At 54.4% G+C, this 23,449-nt stretch overlaps 1 protein-coding gene across 8 annotated transcripts in view; it reads left to right on the top strand.

Annotated features, from left to right (window-relative positions):
• The window catches only part of B3GNTL1 (UDP-GlcNAc:betaGal beta-1,3-N-acetylglucosaminyltransferase like 1), a 71,966-nt gene that overhangs the window by 26,395 nt on the left and 22,122 nt on the right, over nt 1-23,449 (top strand). For 7 of the 8 annotated variants that reach the window (XR_005884823.1, XM_040989913.1, XM_040989918.1 and 4 more), the window contains one exon: nt 7,281-7,376. The exons of the other annotated variant lie outside the window; for it this stretch is intronic. Coding sequence is in view for 6 of the 7 variants with exons in the window: in XM_040989913.1 (XP_040845847.1) it covers nt 7,281-7,376 (96 nt within the window). In the remaining variant the exon portion in view is untranslated. The remainder of the gene's footprint in view (nt 1-7,280; nt 7,377-23,449) is intronic. 8 annotated transcript variants of the gene reach the window in all.

Below are 23,449 nucleotides of genomic sequence, written 5' to 3'. Positions count from 1 at the left end.
CCTACAACCCAGTAATCGCATCAGACGGAAGTCCAGCAGACCCCGCCCCAGGCGCTGTGCTGCTGTGTGCCAGTGAGTCTCCCTCACATCAGAGGCTTGTTTGCACAAGCCGGGAGGTCTCAGAGTATGTAACAGGCATCACACCTGGGGTACTTGTAAGAATATTCTAGAGACTGAAATACTTTCAGGTAGGTCTATTTTCGTACTGAAAACGTTGCATTCATGAGGTTGTTTTTGGCTCTCTCTGAGTCCTGTGGTGTTTGGGGATGCCCAAGAATGTGGAAAAATGCGACCGTTGATTTGTGTTAATGGATGCGGCCTTGGTTTATATTTTACACATTGTCTCAAGTCCTTCTCCCTGGCCTCCCACTGGTGTCTCTGCACCCACAGGGGAACCTGGCAGCCCCTCTAGCCGTACAAGAGCCCTGGTGCCCTGGGTCTTGCCAGGAGCCTGTGCCGCGCGGAGGGTGGGGACCATGGCAGCCAGTCAACCGCTGAGAAAGGTGGTTGCTGTGAGGCTGGCTTCTTTTTAAGCATGACCTACAAACTCTTAATTTGTAGTTGCCAGTTGGTGATTATGTCAATTATACTGTAGACTTTGTTCTGAAAGAATGCAATGAATGCTGGCTGTATGCTTTTACTTGGTCATTTTCTTTAAAAATACCACTTATGAGAAAACCACTTAATTAGGAATGAAACATCCTTGATGACAACCTTTATAATGTGTGCAGTTGGATGTAAATCACTGCCAAACTTCTTAAATTTTACATTCTGAATATCATTTGATAGCTCTAAGTACAATGTTTGTTCCTGTTTATTCATCATTTTTAATTGAAAGGCAGAGTTTCACAAAGAGAGGGAGACACATAGAGCTCTGTCACCCATCGGTCACATTCCCCAAGTGTCTGTGGCAGCCGGGGCCGGGCTGGGCTAGGGTAGGAGCCAGGTGTCCCACCCAGTGTTCTGGCAGCAGGGTCCAAGCACTGGGTCCCTTTCACACTAGCATGTCCTGGATTGGAAAAACCCCAGCTAGGATTTGAACCAGTGCCACTATGAGATGCTGGTGACACAGGCAGCAGTGTAGCTGGCCTCTCTTCCCTCAGCTGTCAGATCTGGAACACAGTCTGGGAAGAGGCGAGGGCCCCAGGGTGGGTAGGAGGGTGAGCAGGGAGGGAGCTGCCTGGGAGTGATCTCGGCCTGGGGCCGAGGGCCCTGTGTCCTGGGGCCAAGTGCTGATGGCTGGCCTCCTGGGGTCCCAACATCTGGCCCCCACTCCAGAGGAGTGGCCAGTGGCTTGCTGTCTGGGGTCCACGGACACCAATGGGGTGCTGAGGGGGGAAGGGTGACGGGACCGCTGTGGGTGAGCTCGTCTGCATCTCAGGGTTGAATAGCATGAGGGCCGTCACATCCCAGGCCCTCTGTGAAGTCTCACCAGAAGGGTGGGCTCACACTCATCCACCAGGGGCCTGACTGCAGGACAGTAGGTGGGAGCTGCCATGGCCAGGACTCCTGCAGCCCAAGGTCCTGTTTCCAGAGCCTGGCTGGTGTGGTGTGGAGGGGCACTTCCTCACAGCCCCAGGCAGTCATTGTCCAGCTGGAGAGAGCAGTTCTCCAATGCAGCCATGGCTGCTGCTTCTGCTTGTATCAACCTGCTATGATGTGGGAGCAGCAAGACCAGTTGTTGCTGGGCACCTAGGGCTGAGTCGTGGCTGGTGTGGTATCATGTTTGTACACACACAAAGCACACAGCCTATACTTGAATTGTGTTACGCATCTGTGTTACATGTGTGGTATCCTCAGAAACTTTGTGTAAAATGTGTACTTTGGAGGAAAAAGGCAACATAGATTTAAAAGATTTGTACACCAAAAGCTTGTAGACAAAGCTTATTTTTCGTTCCTTTCTCCTGTAGACGTAGAGGTGCCCTTGTGTGTGCATGGGTCATAAGTATGTTATGATTGTGTGAAGGAGTGGCAGGACACTGCATATACAAGGGCAATCAGCAGGTGTGAACAGAGTCCTGTTGAGTACACGTGAGGAGTGGGAGCAGTGCCTTGACTCCCATGCCACAGCACCCCATGACTAATACATATGTGCATTTGTAACATGTATGCACCGTGTCTGTGTAGTGTGTCTGTCATGAAGTGCCTCCTTTGCTGAAGGTCATCAGCTGAAGGAGACAGTGGGAAGGTTGTTCTCTACAGAAGCTGCTGCCTGAGAAGCAGGTTGCCCGGGCTTTTATTGCAAGCGAGGTGGGAGTGTCCAGCAGGTGGAAAGGGAGGACGGGCTGGTCTCTGGCATCATTCCTTGTCCTCTGCGCTGGCCCTCCCTGAACTGCCTCTGACAGGCAAGCTTGGAGGAGCAGGCCATTTCCGATCCAGTGCCCCCTTCCTGTGCCTCTGAGTGTCATACTCGTGCACCCCCCGCTCCTGCCTGGGGGGACTGATGGAAGCCACTGTCAGGCAGGCATGGCCTCACCCATGCTCTGGGTTTTAAAGGTGTTCAGAAGTCTAGCAGGGCTGGAACATGTGGGGAGCTGCATGGTCAGAGCAGGGTCTGGTCCCATGGCATGCATTCCAGTCTGTGATCTCAGCTTTACCCTGGAGTCTGCCTGAGGAAGCCTGACGGCAGGACTGCTGTCTGCTGAGGCATGCGGCTGTTCAGTGCACTGTGGCTTCCCAAGGCCGTGTCTGAGTGTGGCAGGCTAGCTGCTGCAGAGGTCGAAGCTGTCCCTTCTAAGGACTGAGTGGTGAGGGGACCTTGGCACAGCCTGTGTGGGCTGTTCTCTGAGAGACTGTCGTGGGAGAACACTAGGGTGGCGTTGTAGCTTGTGCTCTGTCACCAGGCCATGCATGTGGGAACAGCAGCCGGAGGCCTCGTGCTGGTGACCTGGTGTAGGTGTTGAGGGTAGACCTGCCTACCAGAGGTGCAGTGCCCAGCGGGGCCTCCAGCGAAGCGGTTATGGTGAGCCGAGCAGGCGCCCACCTCCAGGTCTCTTTTTTTGAACCTGAACTATCAGGACTCCTTATTGTGTTAGGGACCCATTATCTGTGTCCTCACACATGCCAGAAGCCAAAACCAGCTTTGCTCAGCATGGAAGGCAAACTGCACTGAGCTCTGAGGTCCCCCTGCTGGGGTCTCAGCCCATGCAGCCTGTGCCAGGATGTGGGGGGCCCGGGGTTAGGGGCTCACGCTGACAGCTGAGTTCCTTTCTCCAAGAAGGGCTTGTCCCGCTCATACTGGACAGCAGGGTTGGGCTCCTCTGCAGGCTCACGCACACTCTGCAGGAATGCTGGCTGGTGGCTGCCTAGCTTCCGGTGTCCCGAGAGATTCTGCCAGAGCACCAGCTTCAAAGAGAGAGAGCAGAGCCCTCATGGTGGTGTAGCATGGTGTGTAGCCAGCTCGGCAAACTGACCACACCCCCTTCCCACGTTGACTAACTCTTCAAGTTTTGGGGTGAGATGGCTGTGTTGTACTTGGCAAGTTAGGGTTGTTGTGGGACTGCCCCGGGACCTGTACTTCCTGCCTCACCTGTTGCCACAGATGCTTGCCCGTGAACTGGCAGAGTGTCTAGAGCCTCACACTCGTGACTCCGTCAGCTAATGTAGGATGTGCGCGGGGAGAGCAGCCCGACACACACAAGGAAGGAAGCACTGTGGCAGTGTGTTTATTCTGGTATGAAAAAGAGCATTTAGAGGAAGGCAGGTTGAGAGCCCCACGTCACCGAGTGGAGTGGCTGATGGCAGCAGATGCAGGAGGCACTGCAGGGAAACAGGGTCGCTTGTACGTTGCTGGCGGGAACAGGGAATCAGGCAGCCCTCTCAGGAAACAGTGGGAAGTTCCTTAAAGCACGAATGTGTAACCACCCTTTAACCCGACCACTGCTGGTGCAAACCTGCGTGTGTGTCCAGAGCAGATGAGCACTGGTCGTCAGCATTCCCTGCCAAGGGCCCTGGTGAGATGCCAGGCACCCACACCACAGTGCTGTCTCCAGCAGAGCCCTGCCAGCCGGCGGTGGAGGTGGTCTTGGTTCTGCTTGGGCTGTATCCTTACAAGGGCACTGCGGTGGGGGCTGTGCTGCCCAGGCTGGGAGCGGGTGTGAGGGGTGGGGGTCCTCAGGCCATCTTGACCTAAACTCTGTGAGTGGACCTGAGGCTCACAGGATGCTACCTGGAGGGGGAACCTGCAGGGGTCACAGGATGAAAGGGTCTCCAGCTCATAGGCCATGACTGCATTATTAACCGCAAAGTACTCACCTGGAATGATGGTTCCTTGGAGCAGGGATGGGCGACAAATGTAGGCAGCTCTTCACACGCCTCCATCTGCCTGTGCCGGGTGCCGGGCTTGTGATCCCTGGCTCCACCTGCCTGTGCCGGGTGCTGGGCCTGTGATCCCTGGCTCCACCTGCCTGTGCCGGGCCTGTGATCCCTGGCTCCACCTGCCTGTGCCGGGCCTGTGATCCCTGGCTCCAGCTTCCTGTGCCGAGTGCTGGGCCTGTGATCCCTGGCTCCACCTGCCTGTGTCGAGCCTGTGATCCCTGGCTCCACCTGCCTGTGCCGGGTGCTGGGCCTGTGATCCCTGGCTCCACCTGCCTGTGCCGGGTGCTGGGCCTGTGATCCCTGGCTCCACCTGCCTGTGCCGGGTGCTGGGCCTGTGATCCCTGGCTCTACCTGCCTGTGTCGAGTGCTGGGCCTGTGATCCCTGGCTCCACCTGCCTGTGCCGAGTGCTGGGCCTGTGATCCCTGGCTCCACCTGCCTGTGCCGAGTGCTGGGCCTGTGATCCCTGGCTCCACCTGCCTGTGTCGAGCCTGTGATCCCTGGCTCCACCTGCCTGTGCCGGGTGCTGGGCCTGTGATCCCTGGCTCCACCTGCCTGTGCCGGGTGCTGGGCCTGTGATCCCTGGCTCCACCTGCCTGTGCCGGGTGCTGGGCCTGTGATCCCTGGCTCCACCTGCCTGTGCCGGGTGCTGGGCCTGTGATCCCTGGCTCCACCTGCCTGTGCCGGGTGCTGGGCCTGTGATCCCTGGCTCCACCTGCCTGTGCCGAGTGCTGGGCCTGTGATCCCTGGCTCTACCTGCCTGTGCCGAGTGCTGGGCCTGTGATCCCTGGCTCTACCTGCCTGTGCCGGGTGCTGGGCCTGTGATCCCTGGCTCCACCTGCCTGTGCCGGGTGCTGGGCCTGTGATCCCTGGCTCCACCTGCCTGTGCTGGGTGCTGGGCCTGTGATCCCTGGCTCCACCTGCCTGTGCCGGGTGCTGGGCCTGTGATCCCTGGCTCCACCTGCCTGTGCCGGGTGCTGGGCCTGTGATCCCTGGCTCCAGCTTCCTGTGCTGGGCCTGTGATCCCTGGCTCCACCTGCCTGTGCCGAGTGCTGGGCCTGTGATCCCTGGCTCCACCTGCCTGTGCTGGGTGCTGGGCCTGTGATCCCTGGCTCCACCTGCCTGTGCCGGGTGCTGGGCCTGTGATCCCTGGCTCCAGCTTCCTGTGCTGGGCCTGTGATCCCTGGCTCTACCTGCCTGTGTCGAGCCTGTGATCCCTGGCTCCACCTGCCTGTGCCGGGCCTGTGATCCCTGGCTCCACCTGCCTGTGCCGGGTGCTGGGCCTGTGATCCCTGGCTCTACCTGCCTGTGCCGGGTGCTGGGCCTGTGATCCCTGGCTCCACCTGCCTGTGCCGGGTGCTGGGCCTGTGATCCCTGGCTCTACCTGCCTGTGCCGAGTGCTGGGCCTGTGATCCCTGGCTCTACCTGCCTGTGCCGGGTGCTGGGCCTGTGATCCCTGGCTCCACCTGCCTGTGCCGGGTGCTGGGCCTGTGATCCCTGGCTCCACCTGCCTGTGCCGGGTGCTGGGCCTGTGATCCCTGGCTCCACCTGCCTGTGCCGAGTGCTGGGCCTGTGATCCCTGGCTCTACCTGCCTGTGCCGAGTGCTGGGCCTGTGATCCCTGGCTCCACCTGCCTGTGCCGGGTGCTGGGCCTGTGATCCCTGGCTCCACCTGCCTGTGCCAGGCTTGTGATCCCTGGCTCTACCTGCCTGTGTCGAGCCTGTGATCCCTGGCTCTTGCAGATCCTGGGAGGCACCAATGTCAGCTCAGGTGTTTGGATCTGTGCCACTCACCCAGGAGGCCTAGGTGGAATTCTGGACTCCTGATTTCAAATAGACACACTAAACAAACAAACAAACAAAAAATCCTTTAAATAACGTGTACCTTTTGATCACTTCCTAGTACTGTTGGTTCACTGATGTTCGTTGCTCTTACTGGCTGCTGTTGAGTTTTTCTTTGCTTACTGGGTAGGGAAGGCTGGCCTTGGTGTTCTGTCCTGTCTTTGTGGTGTCCTGAGGCCTGGGCACTGGGCCTGTGAGAACCTGCACTCATAGGGGCTCTGGTAGCCTGGGTCATTGCCGGGGCACAGCAGGGGCACCTGTCTGCCTTTGGAGCTCCCCTCCCTAGTCCCTGCGCTGAGGGATGTTAAGCAGGCACAGGTGCCCCAGGGGCTCAGCTGAGAACCTGGAAGTGGGACTGGGGAGAGGGAACTGAGTTGACAGCTGATCCACCCAGGTGGTGTCGGGCAGGAAATAGAAAGGCAGAGACACTTTCTTAGGTGATCGCGTGTGTCTGGTGGCCTGGGGGAAGAGTCGGGCATCCTGTGGTTCTGCCAGCAGCCACACAGGAGGAGGGCCTGGGGCAGGACAGAGGCGCGCTGCCTGGCACCTTGAGTGTGCTGCCCAGAGCCTGAGCTGCCAACTGCTGGGCCAGGAAGAAAAATATTGGAGGCACTCATAGTTTGACCTTGTCTTTGGGTCATTTTAATTTTGTACAGAAAGGGAAACAGTATCCATGATGCATTTGTTTTTATTTTATTTGAGAGACAAAGAGAGGCACGGAAAGAATTCTTCCACTTGTTTGCTTATGCCCTGATGCCTGTGATGGCCAGGACTGGGCAAGGCCCAGGCTGGGAGCTGGGGACACACTCCTGGTCTCCCAGCACTGCCTCTCAAGGTACACACACTGGGAAGCTGGCCCGAAGGCAGAGCAGGGCCTGGAAACAAGTCCCTGCTCCTGTGACTTGGATCTGGCTGTGGGTAGCTCAGGTCACGTCATGGGGGTCTGTCACCAGGCTCCTGCTGGGGGCAGCTCAGGTCTCGTCGTGAGGGTCTGTCACCAGGCTCCTGCCGGGGGCAAGGTCACCACCTCTTCAGCCCTCACTCCAGCTCTTATGTTTGTTTCCTGTCTGTGCGTGTGGAGGTGTGATACACCAGGCTCAACCATTTTTGTTTGTTCTTCCCAGATCATAGGGTGCCAAGTGAGGAGAGATCCCCCGAACTCCACTGAGCGATACACACGTTGGGTCAACCAGCTGACACCTGACCAGCTCCTGACACAGGTACCCCCAAGCGTGGTTGGAGCAGCTGGCAGAACCAGGGTGTCTGACGTGGCTACATGTCGCCACTGTCCTTCACATGGTGGCAGGGTGCTGGAAGGGAGCACCTGCACACACTTGATGGTCTAGGCCAATGTAGGATCCACCCAGAAAACCAGCCATGGTGCTGTGGCTGTGGCTGTAGACATGAGAGAGGCCATGGGGGTGACTGCCTTAGATCTGGCAGGCACCTTCTGAAAGGGGATGTGGACATGTTGTGTGGATTGTTGGTGTCTCATGTTACATCAGGGCAGCCTTGGGCCAGAGTAGGCTGAAGTTGAGGTGTTGGTCTGGGTGCTGAGACTGGATGTGCCGTACCAGAATGGGATGCTGGGGCGCACCATTGCTGTCCTTCAAGTAGAGACGCCAGGACGGAGCGAGTGCCTCGGTCGCCCTTTGCAGCCAAGCCGCTGACTGCCAGAACAGTACTGACCTGGCCAGGGGTGACTTCCAGGGGCAGACCACACAGTGTGGGTTCTTGATCCACTCCACAGGGCCAGGGTTTGTATGCATACAGATTTGTTTTTATTTTGATAATTCTCAAGGTTACATAGTAGTATACAAATACAATTTAAAAGTAACTCTCAACATTTGTAAAAATTCTCATTGTTAACAGAGAAATTCAAACAAGAATAAGGAGTGTTGCCCAACCTGCCAGTCTGTGGAAGTATGTGCTATGCTGGCAGGGCCCTTCCAGATGTTTCCCTGATGGGGGTCACACAGCTGCCACTGAAAGACCCTGCCCTGTGGTTGTCGTGCATTGAAGTTCCCGTGTGATCTTTCTCAAAAGCTACTCTAGGCAGAGATCGAGAGAAGAGAGAGCCGGGTCATGGCAGGGAACCTCTAGGTGGGATCTGTGAGACTGTGTTTTCTTTAGGGGTCTCAGGTTGGGAGTGGTGTTTTAGGAAGTGCCAGGTCACGTGGAGTACCCCACCCAGTGGCCACAGGCTGAGGCTGTTTGCTCCCCCACACGTTCCAGCTGCTTGGCTGGCTGTCGGACCCAAGCATTCCTGAGGGCTGGTTTCAGGGCCACGTGGGGCTGTCTGGCTGAGTCACGAGTTCCCTTTCGGATTCCTTCCAACAAAAGCTGCCCTGCAGGATTTAAAGGGCGCTCTGCTGGTCTCCACCACGGGATCACTCATCAGGGACACCCGAGGTCCTCCTGGAGGTACTGCCCTGGCTGTGCGCATGGTGATGATTCAGACCTTGTTTTCTGGGGTGTGTGATGGGGAGAAATCCCCACCCAAGTAGGAGCATCAGTTAACCTGCCTTCATCCAGCGTTCCTTGGTAGGACACAGGCTGCAGCTGTTGGTGCTTCCCCTAACCTGGGGAAGCAGGCTATCAGTTCCACTTCTCTCTTTTGTACAAGTGTGGTACTTTCTAAGGGAGAAGGCCCAGGTGCCAGGCCTCCAATTCTTCTTTTAAATTTTATTTTTGATGATGTTTACATGGTTGAGAAGGGTAGACGCCCATGTGGACAGCTGATTAGGGTGGGAAGGTCAAGGAATGTGGGAAAGTGGGTGAGACAATTGTTTCTAACTTTGTTTTTCTTGTTGTATGTGGAAGAAGGGAGGAGAGAAGGAGAGGGCTACCCCCAGCAGCCTAACCACATGAGTAGCCAGGGATGTGGGACTGCCACTCAGTGTGACCCCAGTGTGGATCAGAAGGCACTGCTGAGGTGTTGTTGGTTTCATTGCTCCAAGGTTGAGGAAATCTTTCCAAGGCCCACTGGCTGACACAGTTCCCCTTAGAGTCTCCACTCACCCAGATCCTTGTGTCTGATTGATTCTGTCCTCTGTCGTACTGGATGTCCTCTGCAGCCTCAGTGAACTGCTGTCATGTCCCCCATGAGTGTCTGGGCATGCCGTCCACTGCACAGGCTTTACCCAGTTCTGACATGTGCACCCCACAGTCAGACCACACAGATCCTGTGATTTTCCCCATGGTTGGAATTTTGAGACTAGTGGTCCAGTTGGGCGGGGTGGGGGGACTCCCCAAAGAAACCTCAACCTGACTGGTGTGTGTGGCAGCCAGTGTGGGGTCTGGCTCATTTTGTTAACCACGTCACACACACACTGTTGGTTGCAGTAGCCCAGCCTGTTCTGTCCCTAGCCCCATCTCTTGCACAAACCAGTGAGTGTTGTGGCCCAGCCCACCTCTGCCCACCATGCACTCTGCCCTCATGTACACCAGTGGGAACTGCAGCTTAGTTGAAACAACTTACCAAGAACCCCACCAGGCTCGCCCCAGCCTTGGCTCAGGCACATGCCAATATGTACAGTGAACTAGTCCATTTGGTCCCACATCCCATTCCGTTCTTGTACACATCAATGGTTGTTGCGGCCGAGCTCAGCCCAGCTGACCCCACTATCTAGTACATGCGTATGCTGGTGGGTGCTACCACCTCTCCAGCCAGTCCCGCCCCCAGCCCTGGTTCTCATGCTCAGCGGTGGGAGCTGCAGCCCATCAGCGGGTTACCCATGGTTTTCGTACTAGGCCTGCTCCCAGCCCCGGATCTTGCACTTTCCAGGTAGACTGTGGTCTAGCAGGACAGGACTTGCGCTCATTCCAGCATTTGCCAGCCGATGCTGCAACGAAGCCTGACCAGCCCGCCACTCACTCTGGCTCATGCACACATAGGTGCATATGGTCACTTAGCCCAGCCCTCAGGCCAGCAGTTCTTGGTGAGTTATGGCAGCTTTCCTTGTGGCCTAGCAATGAGGCAGGGCCAACTCTCGGGCCCTGTGTTTTGTGGATGCCAGCCCTTGGGAGTGCTGTTTAAGTTCGCTGGAGAGAGAGAAGGAACAGGGGAGCAGTGCGCACAGTACGGGGGTGGGGCGGGGGGGGCAGTGCACAGGAAGGTCCTGAAGCTGGGAACCTGAGACTTGATCCCGCTGTTGGCAGGGATCCTGGCACTTGAACTATCACCTACTCCTTGCCAGGGTACTCAAACCCAGGTCCTCCGAAGTGGGATGCAGGTTTGTCACTGGGCACCGCCAGGCTAAGTGCCCACTCCTAAGAGTTTTAAATTTGGTATCTGAACAAATGACCGACAGCTCTGTCCTTGGCTGCTGGCTGCCTGCACCTGGCTCCTGTCTGTTGCCCCCTCTCCAGTGACTTGGGGCAAATCCTAGACCCATGCGGCCCGCTGTGGAGGTTTCCACTCAGCTCCACACTGCTGTTCCACTTGTATATCCCTCAGTGGCTCACACCCCTGTCTGAGTTGTTAGAGTAAGGCTCTAATCTTCACTTATTTAGGTCTTCTCTTGCTTTCTGTTTGATTTGTCATTTTCTATGGGGGTGTTTACTAAGAGAGCAAGATGCTCCTGTTGCCGCCACCATCACTGACGTGTTATCTGCACTGTCCAATACGCAAGATCATTTTGACCACGTCTCTGGGAGAAAAGGGCTCTCAGACTCACATGATTTATCTGACCTAAGAAATGAGATTCTGTGTGTCTTCCAGGGTACAGTGTGTCTCCTCACAGCACCCACCTTCCTCCTCCTCCCTGCCCATCCCGTCCCTCTCCCCTCCCTCCTGTCTCTTCCTTCTCCCTCCTCGTCTCCTCCTCCCTCCTCCTCCCCTCCCTCCTCCTCCCTCCCATCCCTGTGTCTCTCCCCCTCCCCAATCCCCCCCAGCCCTCATTTGAGTTAGGATCCACAGGAAACCCACATTGTTGATGCATCTCTTTCAGTCTGAATTTTGCCCTTGTTTTCTGTGCTCTGTGGTGTGGCGGGTGTTGGGTGACTGACTGGTTGGTAGCTCCTTCAGCAATGGGAAATGTGTTCATATCCTCCTCATTCTCCTGGGTGCCGGGTACTGGCACTGAGGTCAGAGACGTGATGAGAACTGTGGCTGTTTATTTGTCTGGTTTGTTTTCGCATGGCTGTGTTGTTGTATAACTGACGTGTTCTGACATCCTGAACTGCCTGTTACGTCAAGGACATTCCATCCCCGTGAGCCTCAGTGCTCGCCCCGTCACTTCATATTCCCTCTGTGAGTGCACTGGTCAGGTCAGCTTCACAAGAGGGGGCGTTTGTGCTGTGGATTCTCTGGCCAGCTGCCTTCTCCCTGTTCCCACACTGCCCATGTGTGGCCACACTGAAGATGGTCCCATCACGTGGTCACAGTGGCACTGCAGTGAGTGCCTGGTGCATATGATGCACACGTGGAGTGCATGACTGCACCCTTGCTCAGGTGTGCGTGGGAGAGCGTGTAGCTGGTTCATGTGGTAGATAGGTGTTTGGTTCAGGACAGGTTGGACTGGCTTACATTCTCATGCAGCACAGCATATGGGTTGGTGAGTGTGGACACCTAACGTGGTCACACCTCGGGTTGCCGTGGGACCTCGTGGCTTCAGGGTTGTAAGTGTGGACACCTAACGTGGTCACACCTCGGGTTGTTGTGGACCTCGTGGCCTTGGGCTTGTGAGTGTTGACACCTAACGTGGTCACACCTCGGGTTGCCGTGGGACCTCGTGGCTTCAGGGTTGTAAGTGTGTGGACACCTAACGTGGTCACACCTCGGGTTGTTGTGGACCTCGTGGCCTTGGGTTTGTGAGTGTTGACACCTAACGTGGTCACACCTCGGGTTGTTGTGGACCTCGTGGCCTTGGGCTTGTGAGTGTTGACACCTAACGTGGTCACACCTCGGGTTGTTGTGGACCTCGTGGCTTCAGGGTTGTAAGTGTGTGGACACCTAACGTGGTCACACCTCGGGTTGTTGTGGACCTCGTGGCCTTGGGTTTGTGAGTGTGGACACCTAACGTGATCACACCTTGGGTTGCTGAGGGATCTCGTGGCTTCGGGGTTGTGAGTGTGTGGACACCTAACGTGATCACACCTCAGGTTGCCGTGGGACCTCGTGGCTTCGGCTTGTATCTCACCCCAACGAGCAGTGTTCACCGTCTTCCCGTGTGTCTTTGGTAAAGTGTCTGTTCTCCACTCATTGTATGGTGGTTTGCATTCTTCTAGTGGAATTTCAGTACCCTTTATCAAATAGGGACCTTACCAATACTTTTTCTGAGTTTGTGGCTCCTCTTCATTCTTTAAGCAATGTCTTCTCTAAGTAGAAGTTTTAAAGTCTGTAAAATCCTGTTTGTTAATTACTGTTCTAAGGTGTGTGCTTTGGTGTTATCTCTGAGAAATCTTTCAAATAATCAAGTTCACAGCAAATTTCAAAACTGCAGTTTTAGGTTTCACATGTGAACTGCAGCCCATTTTTAGCTAATTATGGTATATGGCTGTAGTTACTGAGGTGGCCAGCTCTGCTGCCCCAAGCATCACCGACTCTGGTGGCCTCTGGTTGTTCATTAGGCTAGGGATCTGGGGCAGGCCTGTGGCTGTCTTCTGCTGGCTGATCACCTCCCAGGGACCCTCTCGGTCAGACCCCACACTGATGTGGGAGGCCCTGTCAGTGCAGACCCACACACTGATGCAAGAGGCTCTCTCATTCAGACCCCACACACCAATACGGGAGGCCCTGTCAGTGCAGACCCACACACTGATGCAAGAGGCTCTCTCATTCAGACCCCACACACCAATACGGGAGGCCCTGTCAGTGCAGACCCCACACACTGATGCGGGAGGGACACACATCATGTGTCCATCACAGTGTCAACTGTCCAGGTGTGTGGTTTTCTGGACTGTTCTTTCCATCATCCCATTTGTACTGTTTTCATTACTGTAGCTTGTGTTATAACTCTAGAAATAGATCAGTTTTAGTTCCAAATTTTATTCTTCCTTGTAATGTTCTCTTTGCTCTTCTAGGTTGTTCACACTTACATATAAATTTTAAAGTCAGATCATCATTTTCTTGAAAAAAGAAAACAAGCCTTTGGCCATGTGGGTAAGAACAAGGCTGGGTCATTATTTACCCATATTCCAACTTTAACTCAGATTTATCACAAACCTAAACACAATATTTAAAAGCTCCTGGGAAAAAAGCGTAGTATGGTAACGTGGCATTCAGTGGTAATTTCTGGTGTTGATACAGAAGCACAGTCAGCTCCAGAAGGAAGGCAGGAAAGCTGAGCTCATGAACCCTGACTCTGCTCACCCAGTCACAGGGCTGACACGCAGAGCACAGCTCCAACCAAAGGCAAAGGGTGTGGGAGGTCAAGCAAGCACACAGAAAGCCAGACGATGCTGTCAGACACTGGGGAGATACACGCCCAGCCATGAGAGTGGCTTCTGCTGCAGGAGTGTGCTCAGTTGTGGAGGAGCCAGGCCTCTGCTGGTGAGGTGTGGAATGGAGCCATGGCTGTAGGGAGCCATGGCTGTGAGCAACAGTGGCTGTGGGGTGTAATGGCTGTGGAGAGCCGTGACCATGGGGTATAGTGGCTGTGGGTACTGTGGCTGTGGGGAGCTGTGGCTGTGGGAGCAGTGACTGTGGGGTGCAGTGGCTGTGGGGAGAAGCGGCTGTAGTGTGTAGTGGCTGTGGGGAGCTGTGACTGTGGGGTGCAGTGGCTGTGGGAGCCATAGCAGTGAGGAGCAGTGGCTGTGGGGAGAAGCGGCTGTAGTATGTAGTGGCTGTAGGGAGCTGTGGTTGTGAGGAGTGTGTTGTGGTTCCTCAGAATATCTGCCCAGCGCTTGGACTTGTGGTGTGTTGCAAACATGTTGAGCCAAGCTTGCAGTAGCAGAAACAGCCATGTGTCCCAGTGAGCAGACTCTGAGGGAAACACAGTGGATACAAAAGGTCAGGCCCAGCTCTCCCTTTTCTGGGTGTGCCCATTGGTTTCTTGGCTTTGTGCGCATGCCTGGGTGGGTCTGAGCTGAGTGCAAGATCGGGTGTGTGCAGGCTTGCCCCTGGGGGCCTGCAGGTGACGTAGGAGCATGAGATGTGCTGATAGGGGCCTTGAAAGTCAGGGTCAGCCTTCGATACAGATGGTTTCTGAGAGCCCTGCTTACCCGAGGACCCACTGATTGACCCCCTCCTGAGCTATCCTGTTCCTTCAAGTGCGGGGGAGCCTGCAGTGAGAAGGGGCCGGATTCAAGGCTGAGGAGTGATCAGATGCAGCTGAAGCTGTCAGGGACAAGTGCACTGTGTGCAGCCAAGAGGGGCTTCCAGGAGAGGGGTCTCCCAGGAGATGGGGCTCCCAGGAGATGGGGCTCCCAGGAGTGGGTTCTAAGGAGGGGGGGCTCCCAGGAGGGGGGCTCCAAGGAGGGGGCTCCCAGGAGAGGGGGCTCCCAGGAGAGGGGCTCCCAGGAGTGGGTTCCAAGGAGGGGGGCTCCACGGAGGGGGCTCCCAGCAGGGGGGCTCCAAGGAGGGGGCTCCCAGGAGGGGGGATCCAAGGAGTGAGGTGTCAGGGAAGGCTGTGAGGTTTGGCTGAGGCAGAACAGCTACCATGAGGGACAGGGGCTAAAGTCAGGGTAGGTAGACCCCACACAGCTTAGGGAGGGCCCTCCAGGATGGCTTGGCCTCGGATGTCCCCCTGCTGTCCTGAGAGCCACACATGGGGTGGTTCCTTCCAGAGAGCCTGAGAATAGCCAGGCTGGCTGAGGCTGCCTCTGTGGATCCGTGGCCACATGGTGCTTCACACAGACCACAGGCAGGACTGAGAGCTTCCCTGCATGTAGCCGGGGAGGGGGACCCGCTGCCTTGCAGTCATGCCTTCTCCCTCCCACTGTCAGGTTGCTTAACAAACACCACCAACAGGGTGGTAGCTCTGGAGAGTGGGGAGGGTCCCACTGCTTGGCCTGTGAATGGCGTTGTCCTTTGTCCTTACGGTGAGAGCTGAGAGGCCCCCTGGGATCTCCCATTCCTCCTGACGTCACATCTCCAGCAGCCCCAACTCGTCCTCCTTCCTCTTGGACACCAGAATTGAACCTGGGACTTCTGAGGTCCACCGCAGCCAGACTCTCTTGTACATCTTGTTATGCATGGACCGGATGTGGAGAGGGTACTGCGAGGCTGTCTGCCTCTTGCAGGTTTCTGGGCTTCTCTTTGCTGCTGAGCACCCACCCAGTGCTAATGGCATTATTGTCGTTCAGGAGGCTGCTTTATGTTTCCAGTCTCCTGAGATGCAGGCCCAGGACAGCTTCACTGAGTCCACTTTGTAAAGTGTACAAGACACTCGGTGGTCAGGCTTCCAGGGTCCCTGGACAACTTGTCCCAGATCCTTCCGAGGAGCAGTTCTGTTGGCTGGCTGGTGTCACGGTGTCCTTCACCCTGGGCTGTCCTTGCTGGCCACCATGAGTGCCGACTCTGCTCAGATGATCTTTTCATTGAGCCTGGGAATTTCCTTGGGATTGGAACCCTAAATTGGGGATGAAACTTACAAGCTTTCTTCTCTGCTTTTTCCACTTAACAGACTTTGATGGTAGGAAAGTGTTAGCTTTATATTTTGAAGACTTATTTATTTTATTTGGAAGTTTCCATGACAAAAAAAGGAAATGCAGAGATCTTCCATCCATTGATTCACTCCCCAAATGGTGCCAGCATCCAGGCCAGACCAGGCTGGAGCCAGGAGTTCCACCCAGGTCTCCAACGTTGGTGCACTGGGCCATCTTCCCCTGCTTTTCCTAGACACATTAGCAAGAACTGGATCAGAGGTCGAACAGTAGGGACTTGAACCAGAGCCTACACGGGGTATTGGTGTTGAAGGCAGTGGCCTTACCTGCTTTGCCAAAATGCCGATCCTAAAAAATTCAACTTTTGCTGGGTCACCTGTTTATGTTTCTAACGGGCTAAGCAGTAGGCTCCAATATTTCAGACTACTTCAGCTAACCTTGGATTATAAGGAAAAATCCTTATTAAAAAAATCTTGTGTTTTCTTCTGAAAATTATTTAGTTTTGTGTTTTGCATTGAGCTATGATCATTCTAGATAGATTTTTTTTTGAGATGCTGAATTAACATTTATTGAGCTATTACAAGGAGCAAGCATTTTATGCTATTTTTCTATTATTTTTATTAGTGATTATTTTATGATACAGTTCCATAGGCTCCTGGGATTTCCCTTATCTCCTCCCCAATTTCCCCCCCACCTAATTCCCCTGTATCATTACTAAAGTATAGTTCTTCATACACAGTCATATGTCCACAGTTGTGGGCATGGACAATGGCAGAGAGTCCAGCATCCGTTGTCAAGACTGCAAACAGTTTCATTGGTAATCCATCTTTGTCTGGAAGTAGAGATACATACTACATTGTATCTTCACAAATAGATTGATTTTTGTATGAGATACAGGTCAAGGTTTCAACATTATTCTTAGGAAAGTCAGTGCCATTTGTGCTAGAACTATAATTTTCCTTCATTGAATTATTTTGGACTTTTGTCAGAAAATTAGTTGGCAATGCTTATGGGGCCTGTGAGTTGTTCAGTGTGGCTTTTTACAAGCATTGTCCATAGGAATTGGAGCCGATATTCACATAGGCCTATATGCTTATATATGGGCTTTACTCCTGTGGTCTGTACTCTGTGGGCTGTGCTTCTGTGGGCTATACTCCCATAGGCCTGTATTCTTGTGCTCTATACTCATCTGGGCCTATACTCCTGTGGGCTGTTCTCCTGTGGGCTGTACTCCTGCGGGTTGTACTCCTGTGGGCTGTTCTCCTATGGGCTGTACTCCTTTGATCTGTACTCTGTGGACTGTTCTCCTGTAGGCTGTACTCCTGTGGGCTGTACTCCTGTGGGCTGTACTCCTTTGATCTGTACTCTGTGGACTGTTCTCCTGTGGGCTGTACTCCTGTTGGCTGTACTCCTGTGGGTTGTACTCCTTTGATCTGTACTCTGTGGACTGTTCTCCTGTGGGCTGTACTCCTGCGGGCTGTACTCCTTTGATCTGTACTCTGTGGGCTGTTCTCCTGTAGGCTGTACTCCTTTGATCTGTACTCTGTGGACTGTTCTCCTGTAGGCTGTACTCCTGTTGGCTGTACTCCTGTGGGTTGTACTCCTTTGATCTGTACTCTGTGGACTGTTCTCCTGTTGGCTGTACTCCTGCGGGCTGTACTCCTTTGATCTGTACTCTGTGGGCTGTTCTCCTGTAGGCTGTACTCCTGTGGGCTGTTCTCCTGTGGGCTGTACTCCTTTGATCTGTACTCCTGTGGGCTGTTCTCCTGTGGGCTGTACTCCTTTGATCTGTACTCTGTGGACTGTACTCCTGTAGGCTGTACTCCTGTGGGCTGTTCTCCTGTGGGCTGTACTCCTTTGATCTGTACTCTGTGGACTGTTCTCCTGTTGGCTGTACTCCTGCGGGCTGTACTCCTTTGATCTGTACTCTGTGGACTGTTCTCCTGTGGGCTGTACTCCTGCGGGCTGTAATCCTTTGATCTGTACTCTGTGGACTGTTCTCCTGTGGGCTGTACTCCTGCGGGGTGTACTCCTTTGATCTGTACTCTGTGGGCTGTTCTCCTGTAGGCTGTACTCCTGTGGGCTGTTCTCCTGTGGGCTGTACTCCTTTGATCTGTACTCTGTGGACTGTTCTCCTGTTGGCTGTACTCCTGTGGGTTGTACTCCTTTGATCTGTACTCTGTGGACTGTTCTCCTGTTGGCTGTACTCCTGCGGGGTGTACTCCTTTGATCTGTACTCTGTGGGCTGTTCTCCTGTAGGCTGTACTCCTGTGGGCTGTTCTCCTGTGGGCTGTACTCCTTTGATCTGTACTCCTGTGGGCTGTTCTCCTGTGGGCTGTACTCCTGTGGGTTGTACTCCTTTGATCTGTACTCTGTGGGCTGTTCTCCTGTAGGCTGTACTCCTGTGGGCTGTTCTCCTGTGGGCTGTACTCCTTTGATCTGTACTCCTGTGGGCTGTTCTCCTGTGGGCTGTACTCCTGTGGGTTGTACTCCTTTGATCTGTACTCTGTGGACTGTTCTCCTGTTGGCTGTACTCCTGTGGTCTGCACTCCTATTGGCTGTACTCCTGAGGGTCGTACTCCTTGGGCTCTACTCTGACCCATACTTGCATGACCTGTGCTTCTTGACTGATGCAATTCCAGTTGTATATCTCACTCCATCCTTCCATATTGCCACAATAAGTCTGTTTCTGACTAATACCATTAATGTGATTCTTCTAGCTCCATTCTTTTCTTTAAAAACAAAACAAAACAACTATTTGTTTACTTGAAAGGTAGAATGACAGAGGGAGAGACAGAGAGAGAGAAAGCTTCTATCCACTGGTTTACTCCACAATGGCCCTAACTGCCTGGACTGGGCCGTGCCAAAGCCGGGAACTTCATCTCAGTCTTCCCTATGGGTGCAGGGGCCCAAGCACTAGGCTCTTCACTGCTTTTCCAGGCCATTAGCAGGGAGCTGGGTGGGCAGTGGTGCAGCCGGGACATAATTAAGGCCCCATGTGGGATGCTGGTACCACTGGTGCAGGGTCAGGCTTTGATCCACCTTGTGGAAGCTTCGCGTTTTGTTTTGAGATCTGTCTGTTCTGTTAGAACTTGGTGAGCCGATGCCCCGATATGCTCTGTTGTGATATGCCTGCCTTCTCATCCAAGTCCATTGAGGTTTCCTCGGTGTGTGAGTTGTTCAGTTCTTGTGCCTCAGGGGACATGGGTGCACAGGCCTCTGCTCCCGTAGCCCCTCCACCCAGCTCACGCCACGCCTGCTCTCACTGATGTGTTGTGGCACAGGCCAGCATGGTGAGTGGCCAAGAGCAATATGAGAGTCCTTCAACCTGTGCCCCGTGCAGAGGAGGCCGTCTCAGCAGCTGCCAGTCCTAGGTCTGTGGGGAGAGGCACATACAGATGTGAATTTGAACTTGAGATTCTAGCAGGTGTTAATCACATGGGGAGATAAGATGGCCCTTTGACATATGGATGTAAATATGTGTTTCCTACAGATCTTTCTCAGAAATTGCTAGAGGAATCTGTAAACCTGGGAAGCAAATTCAGATACTGTGAGATGGAGCCTGCAGGTGCCAGGCTGGAGGCAGGCAGAGGAGTCAGCTGCAGAGTGCAGGAACAATCAGGCAGCAGTGAAAACAGCTTTAGATGCTCCCCTTTAGGCGCGGCATGGTGGAAAGGAGCTGAGCAGACACAGCCTTGAAACTTGGGGCACCCAGTGTGCCTCATGGTGACAAGACAACAGGAGCAGAAGTGCCAAGGGTTAGTCCGAAAGGAGAGAACAGGAGAGTACTTAGGCTCCTTGACTTTCTCCTTCCTGCTGGCCCAGCGCCAAGCCTGGACACGCCACAGGGAGCAAGGCAGCATCCCCTCAGGGCTGCAGTCCTGGCCTGTACATGTCACGTCGTGCTGGGCGGACCCGTCGCCAGGGGCCACAGGGCTGAGCTTTGGTCCTCGACAGAGAGGCTGTGACCAGAATCAGAGTCACTGCCAGGGCCCCAGGAGACCACAGGAGGGGGCAGGCTGCACACACACAGCATTTCAGATGTGCAGGTACAAGAGGGCACAGTGCTCTGGGCAGTCCCACACACCCAAGCCTGGAGCACTGTGGTCAGTGTGGTCATCAGGGTGGCACCCCCTGTCCTTGTACAACCCCACCGCCCCGCGACGAGCTCCTTCTCTCCTGTCCAGCCTTTCCTGTTGGCAGGTGTCCCACCTCATTATTTCTGACAGAAAAAGTTGCTAAATGTTTGCTTGCCTCCCTTTTTTTTTCAGTGAGTCAGCGTTGATGTTGGCTCACTGTAAGTTTTTCCACAGCAGTGGTCACCTCACTGTAGCAGCTGTCCCAGCCAAGGGTCAGTCGATGCCCTTATTCAGCCCAGGGCCTGGCCCTGCCCTCCAGCCTCCTCCCTAACTTCCTGACCCGCCCATCGTGGCCCTGGCCTCCTTGCCAGGAGGATGGAAGCAGGCGCTGTCTTGTCTCCCTGTTCTATGTCTGCTTCTACCAGCATCGTGCAGACACCTGCTGTCCCCTCAGTTTCCCCCTTGAGTCTAGTTTAGGACCAGAAGGAAAACCAAGATTGGAGGAGGCAAGAGCCCTGGGCCCCCCATGGTGAGGCCAGGAGCCTTATCTTTACCCCACTGTTTGGAGACACCAAGGCAAGGGGACTTCTTTGCCAGCTGGAAGACAGGAGTTTTCTTGGCTTGGGCCCTGGGTTATGTGTGCACGGAAGCTGGAGGGAGCCGGATCCTGCCCGCATGCCCGTCCCTGTGCCCCAGGAGCCAGCATATGCAAGCATGACCTGCTGTTTGGGAAAGTGTATTCTTTGTTCCAAGTAGCAGGATTGAGTATTTCATATTCAGCCTGTGTTGCTTTTCCTTTAAAACTTGCCCTTTGTAGCTCGTGATTTTACCTAATTCTAATTAGTATTCTTGACGCTTAATACCTTCCAACTTTTGAAATAAATTAGCCTCTGGTATGGATCTGTGTAGTCCGAGTGGTTGCTATGGGACAGAAGGAAGCACTAGTTAGGGCCTAAGTCGTTCCTGGATCCACAGGCCACTAAGTCTGGTGTTCTTGTTGCTGTATGGGTGTTAAAAGGTCAAAATTTGGGGTTCTCTGTGACATTATACACGGTTGTTACAGCCATGCAGTAAGCTGGGTTTCAGGGTTAGGGTAATGAGCTGCAGGGAGCTGGACCTGAGTTAGGGTTAGGGTTAGGGTAATGAGCCTAACTGACCTGGAGCTGAATTAGGGTTAGAGTAAAAGCTGCAGGGACCTGGCGCTGTGTTGTACATGAAGAATCACACCACTCTATGGTAACAAGTGTCTGGTGAGATCTGGCTTTCTCATTAAGTACTTGTTAATGGGGTATCCAGCCTACAGTCCACATTTAGACCTACAGAATTTTTACTCTGACCCTGCCAAGCCAAACTCAGACAGGGCTTGAAATTGAATACATGTATGGTCGGCCAGTTTTCAGTTGATAATATTGTGTGGCCTGCGAATATGCTATAAACATCCAAATGGCCCTGGCAGGTTTCTCCACCATTGCTTTAGCTGCAGGCCTGCTCCAGCTATGTAAACAGTGACATGCTGAGTTCAAGTCTGTCTTCCTTTGACGATTCTTTTTTAAGCCCTGAGAGCAGTGATGTGCTTGGTTCTGCTTGGGTGATGCCCTGAGTGCTTCGTAGGAGCTAAGGCTAGACTGCTCGCACATCCTGGGCTCGGGCTCAGGAATGCATCTTAATTTACACTACCTGAGGCATTTGAACTAATTTCTGGGTTTGGTTAGTTCAACAGAGATTATTCTTGTTAGCATGCTGTCTGCAACAACCCATATTAGCGTCAGGGTCTCCTGACTGCCCGTAAGTTCCTTCAGGGGCAGGATCCAGAAAAAACCCTGTCTGATGGTTCGGTGGCTCAAGGTTAGAAGAGGAATAGCCAAAACCAGCAGGTACTAGAGTTGGGGTGCAGCAGTGACCCTCAGGAGGTGCTGGAGTTGGGGTGTAGCAGTGACCCTCATGTCCCACAGGAGGAGGCCTGGCTGGAGTGGGGGTACAGCAGTGACCCTCAGGAGGTGCTGGAGTGGGGGTGCAGCAGTGACCCTCAGGAGGTGCTGGAGTGGGGGTGCAGCAGTGACCCTCAGGAGGTGCTGGAGTTGGGGTGCAGCAGTGACCCTCAGGAGGTGCTGGAGTTGGGGTGCAGCAGTGACCCTCAGGAGGTGCTGGAGTTGGGGTGCAGCAGTGACCCTCGTGTCCCGCAGGAGGCCTGGCTGGATCCCAGTTTCAGTTCCAGCTTCTGGCTGATGCTGTAGGGAAGGCCTTCTTCCAGGTTCCCACGTGGGTATGGGGTCCCAAGGTTTGGGGCCATCATCTACTATTGGGCCACAAGAGGGAGCTGGATGGGAAGTGGAGCCGCCAGCATGTGAACTAGTGCACATAAGATCCTGGTCCATTCAAGCCGAGGATTTAGTCACTGAACCACAGTGCTGGGCAGTAAAAATAGAAAATAATATGAGGGATGAGAAGAAATGATGAGAACTATAAACATATGTCTTCTTGGACTCTTCCTCCTTAACTCCCTCTAATGTATGAGTCTCCTCTGCCCTCTGTCCCTCCCCTCTGTCCCTCCCCTCTGTCCCTCCCCTCCCCTCTGTCCCTCCCCTCTGTCCCTCCCCTCTGTCCCTCCCCTCCCCTCTGTCCCTCCCCTCCCCTCTGTCCCTCCCCTCTGTCCCTCCCCTCCCCTCTGTCCCTCCCCTCTGTCCCTCCCCTCTGTCCCTCCCCTCTGTCCCTCCCCTCTGTCCCTCCCCTCCCCTCTGTCCCTCCCCTCTGTCCCTCCCCTCCCCTCTGTCCCTCCCCTCTGTCCCTCCCCTCCCCTCTGTCCCTCCCCTCTGTCCCTCCCCTCTGTCCCTCCTCTCCCCTCTGTCCCTCCCCTCTGTCCCTCCCCTCCCCTCTGTCCCTCCCCTCTGTCCCTCCCCTCTGTCCCTCCCCTCCCCTCTGTCCCTCCCCTCCCCTCTGTCCCTCCCCTCCCCTCTGTCCCTCCCCTCTGTCCCTCCCCTCTGTCCCTCCCCTCTGTCCCTCTTCTCTGTCCCTCCCCTCCCCTCCCCTCTGTCCCTCCCTTCTGTCCCTCCTCTCTGTCCCTCCCCTCTCCTCTGTCTCTCCTCTCCCCAGCATAGGTCCCTCTGCGAGTCCCTCCTCTTCCCTGTTTAACCGTTTTCTGCCCTGTAAGTGCCCCTACAGTGAAGTGTGTCCTGTATTTTCAGATGAGGTTTGATATCCCAGCTTGAGTTTTTATGTAAGAGCATTGGAGCCATTTTTAAAAAATTTTTGTTTGCATGCTTATATCTCTGCTGATAACGATATTTCTTTGAAAAACTTTTTTTAAAATCCAAACTTTATATTTGGAGGAAGCAAGAGTTCCTTAATTCCAGTGACATGACATCAGGGAAGACGTGTGGCAAGACCGTTTTTTTATACCTTTGGGAACAGTGGAGGGACAGGGTGGGCCCTGCCTGTGGGCCTCAAGTGGGCACTGACAGCACAGAGTGGACTGGTCAGTGGAGGTATTGGAAACACCAAGATGGGGTGAGCCAGCTGCCATGGCCCGCTGTGTGTGTGTGAATGTGCTGAGTGTGTGCTGTGGTGCGCCCTGTGTGTGTGTGCACGTGTGTGCTGTGGTGCGCCCTGTGTGTGTGTGTGCTGTGGTGCGCCCTGTGTGTGTGTGTGCTGTGGTGCGCCCTGTGTGT

This window comes from Ochotona curzoniae, unplaced genomic scaffold, assembly GCF_017591425.1.
Source record: "Ochotona curzoniae isolate NIBS_2020 unplaced genomic scaffold, NIBS_Ocur_1.0 contig_523, whole genome shotgun sequence".
NCBI lineage: Eukaryota > Metazoa > Chordata > Mammalia > Lagomorpha > Ochotonidae > Ochotona > Ochotona curzoniae.
The sequence above is the reverse complement of the archived record's forward strand: the minus strand, read 5'-3'. Positions and strand labels throughout refer to the sequence as shown.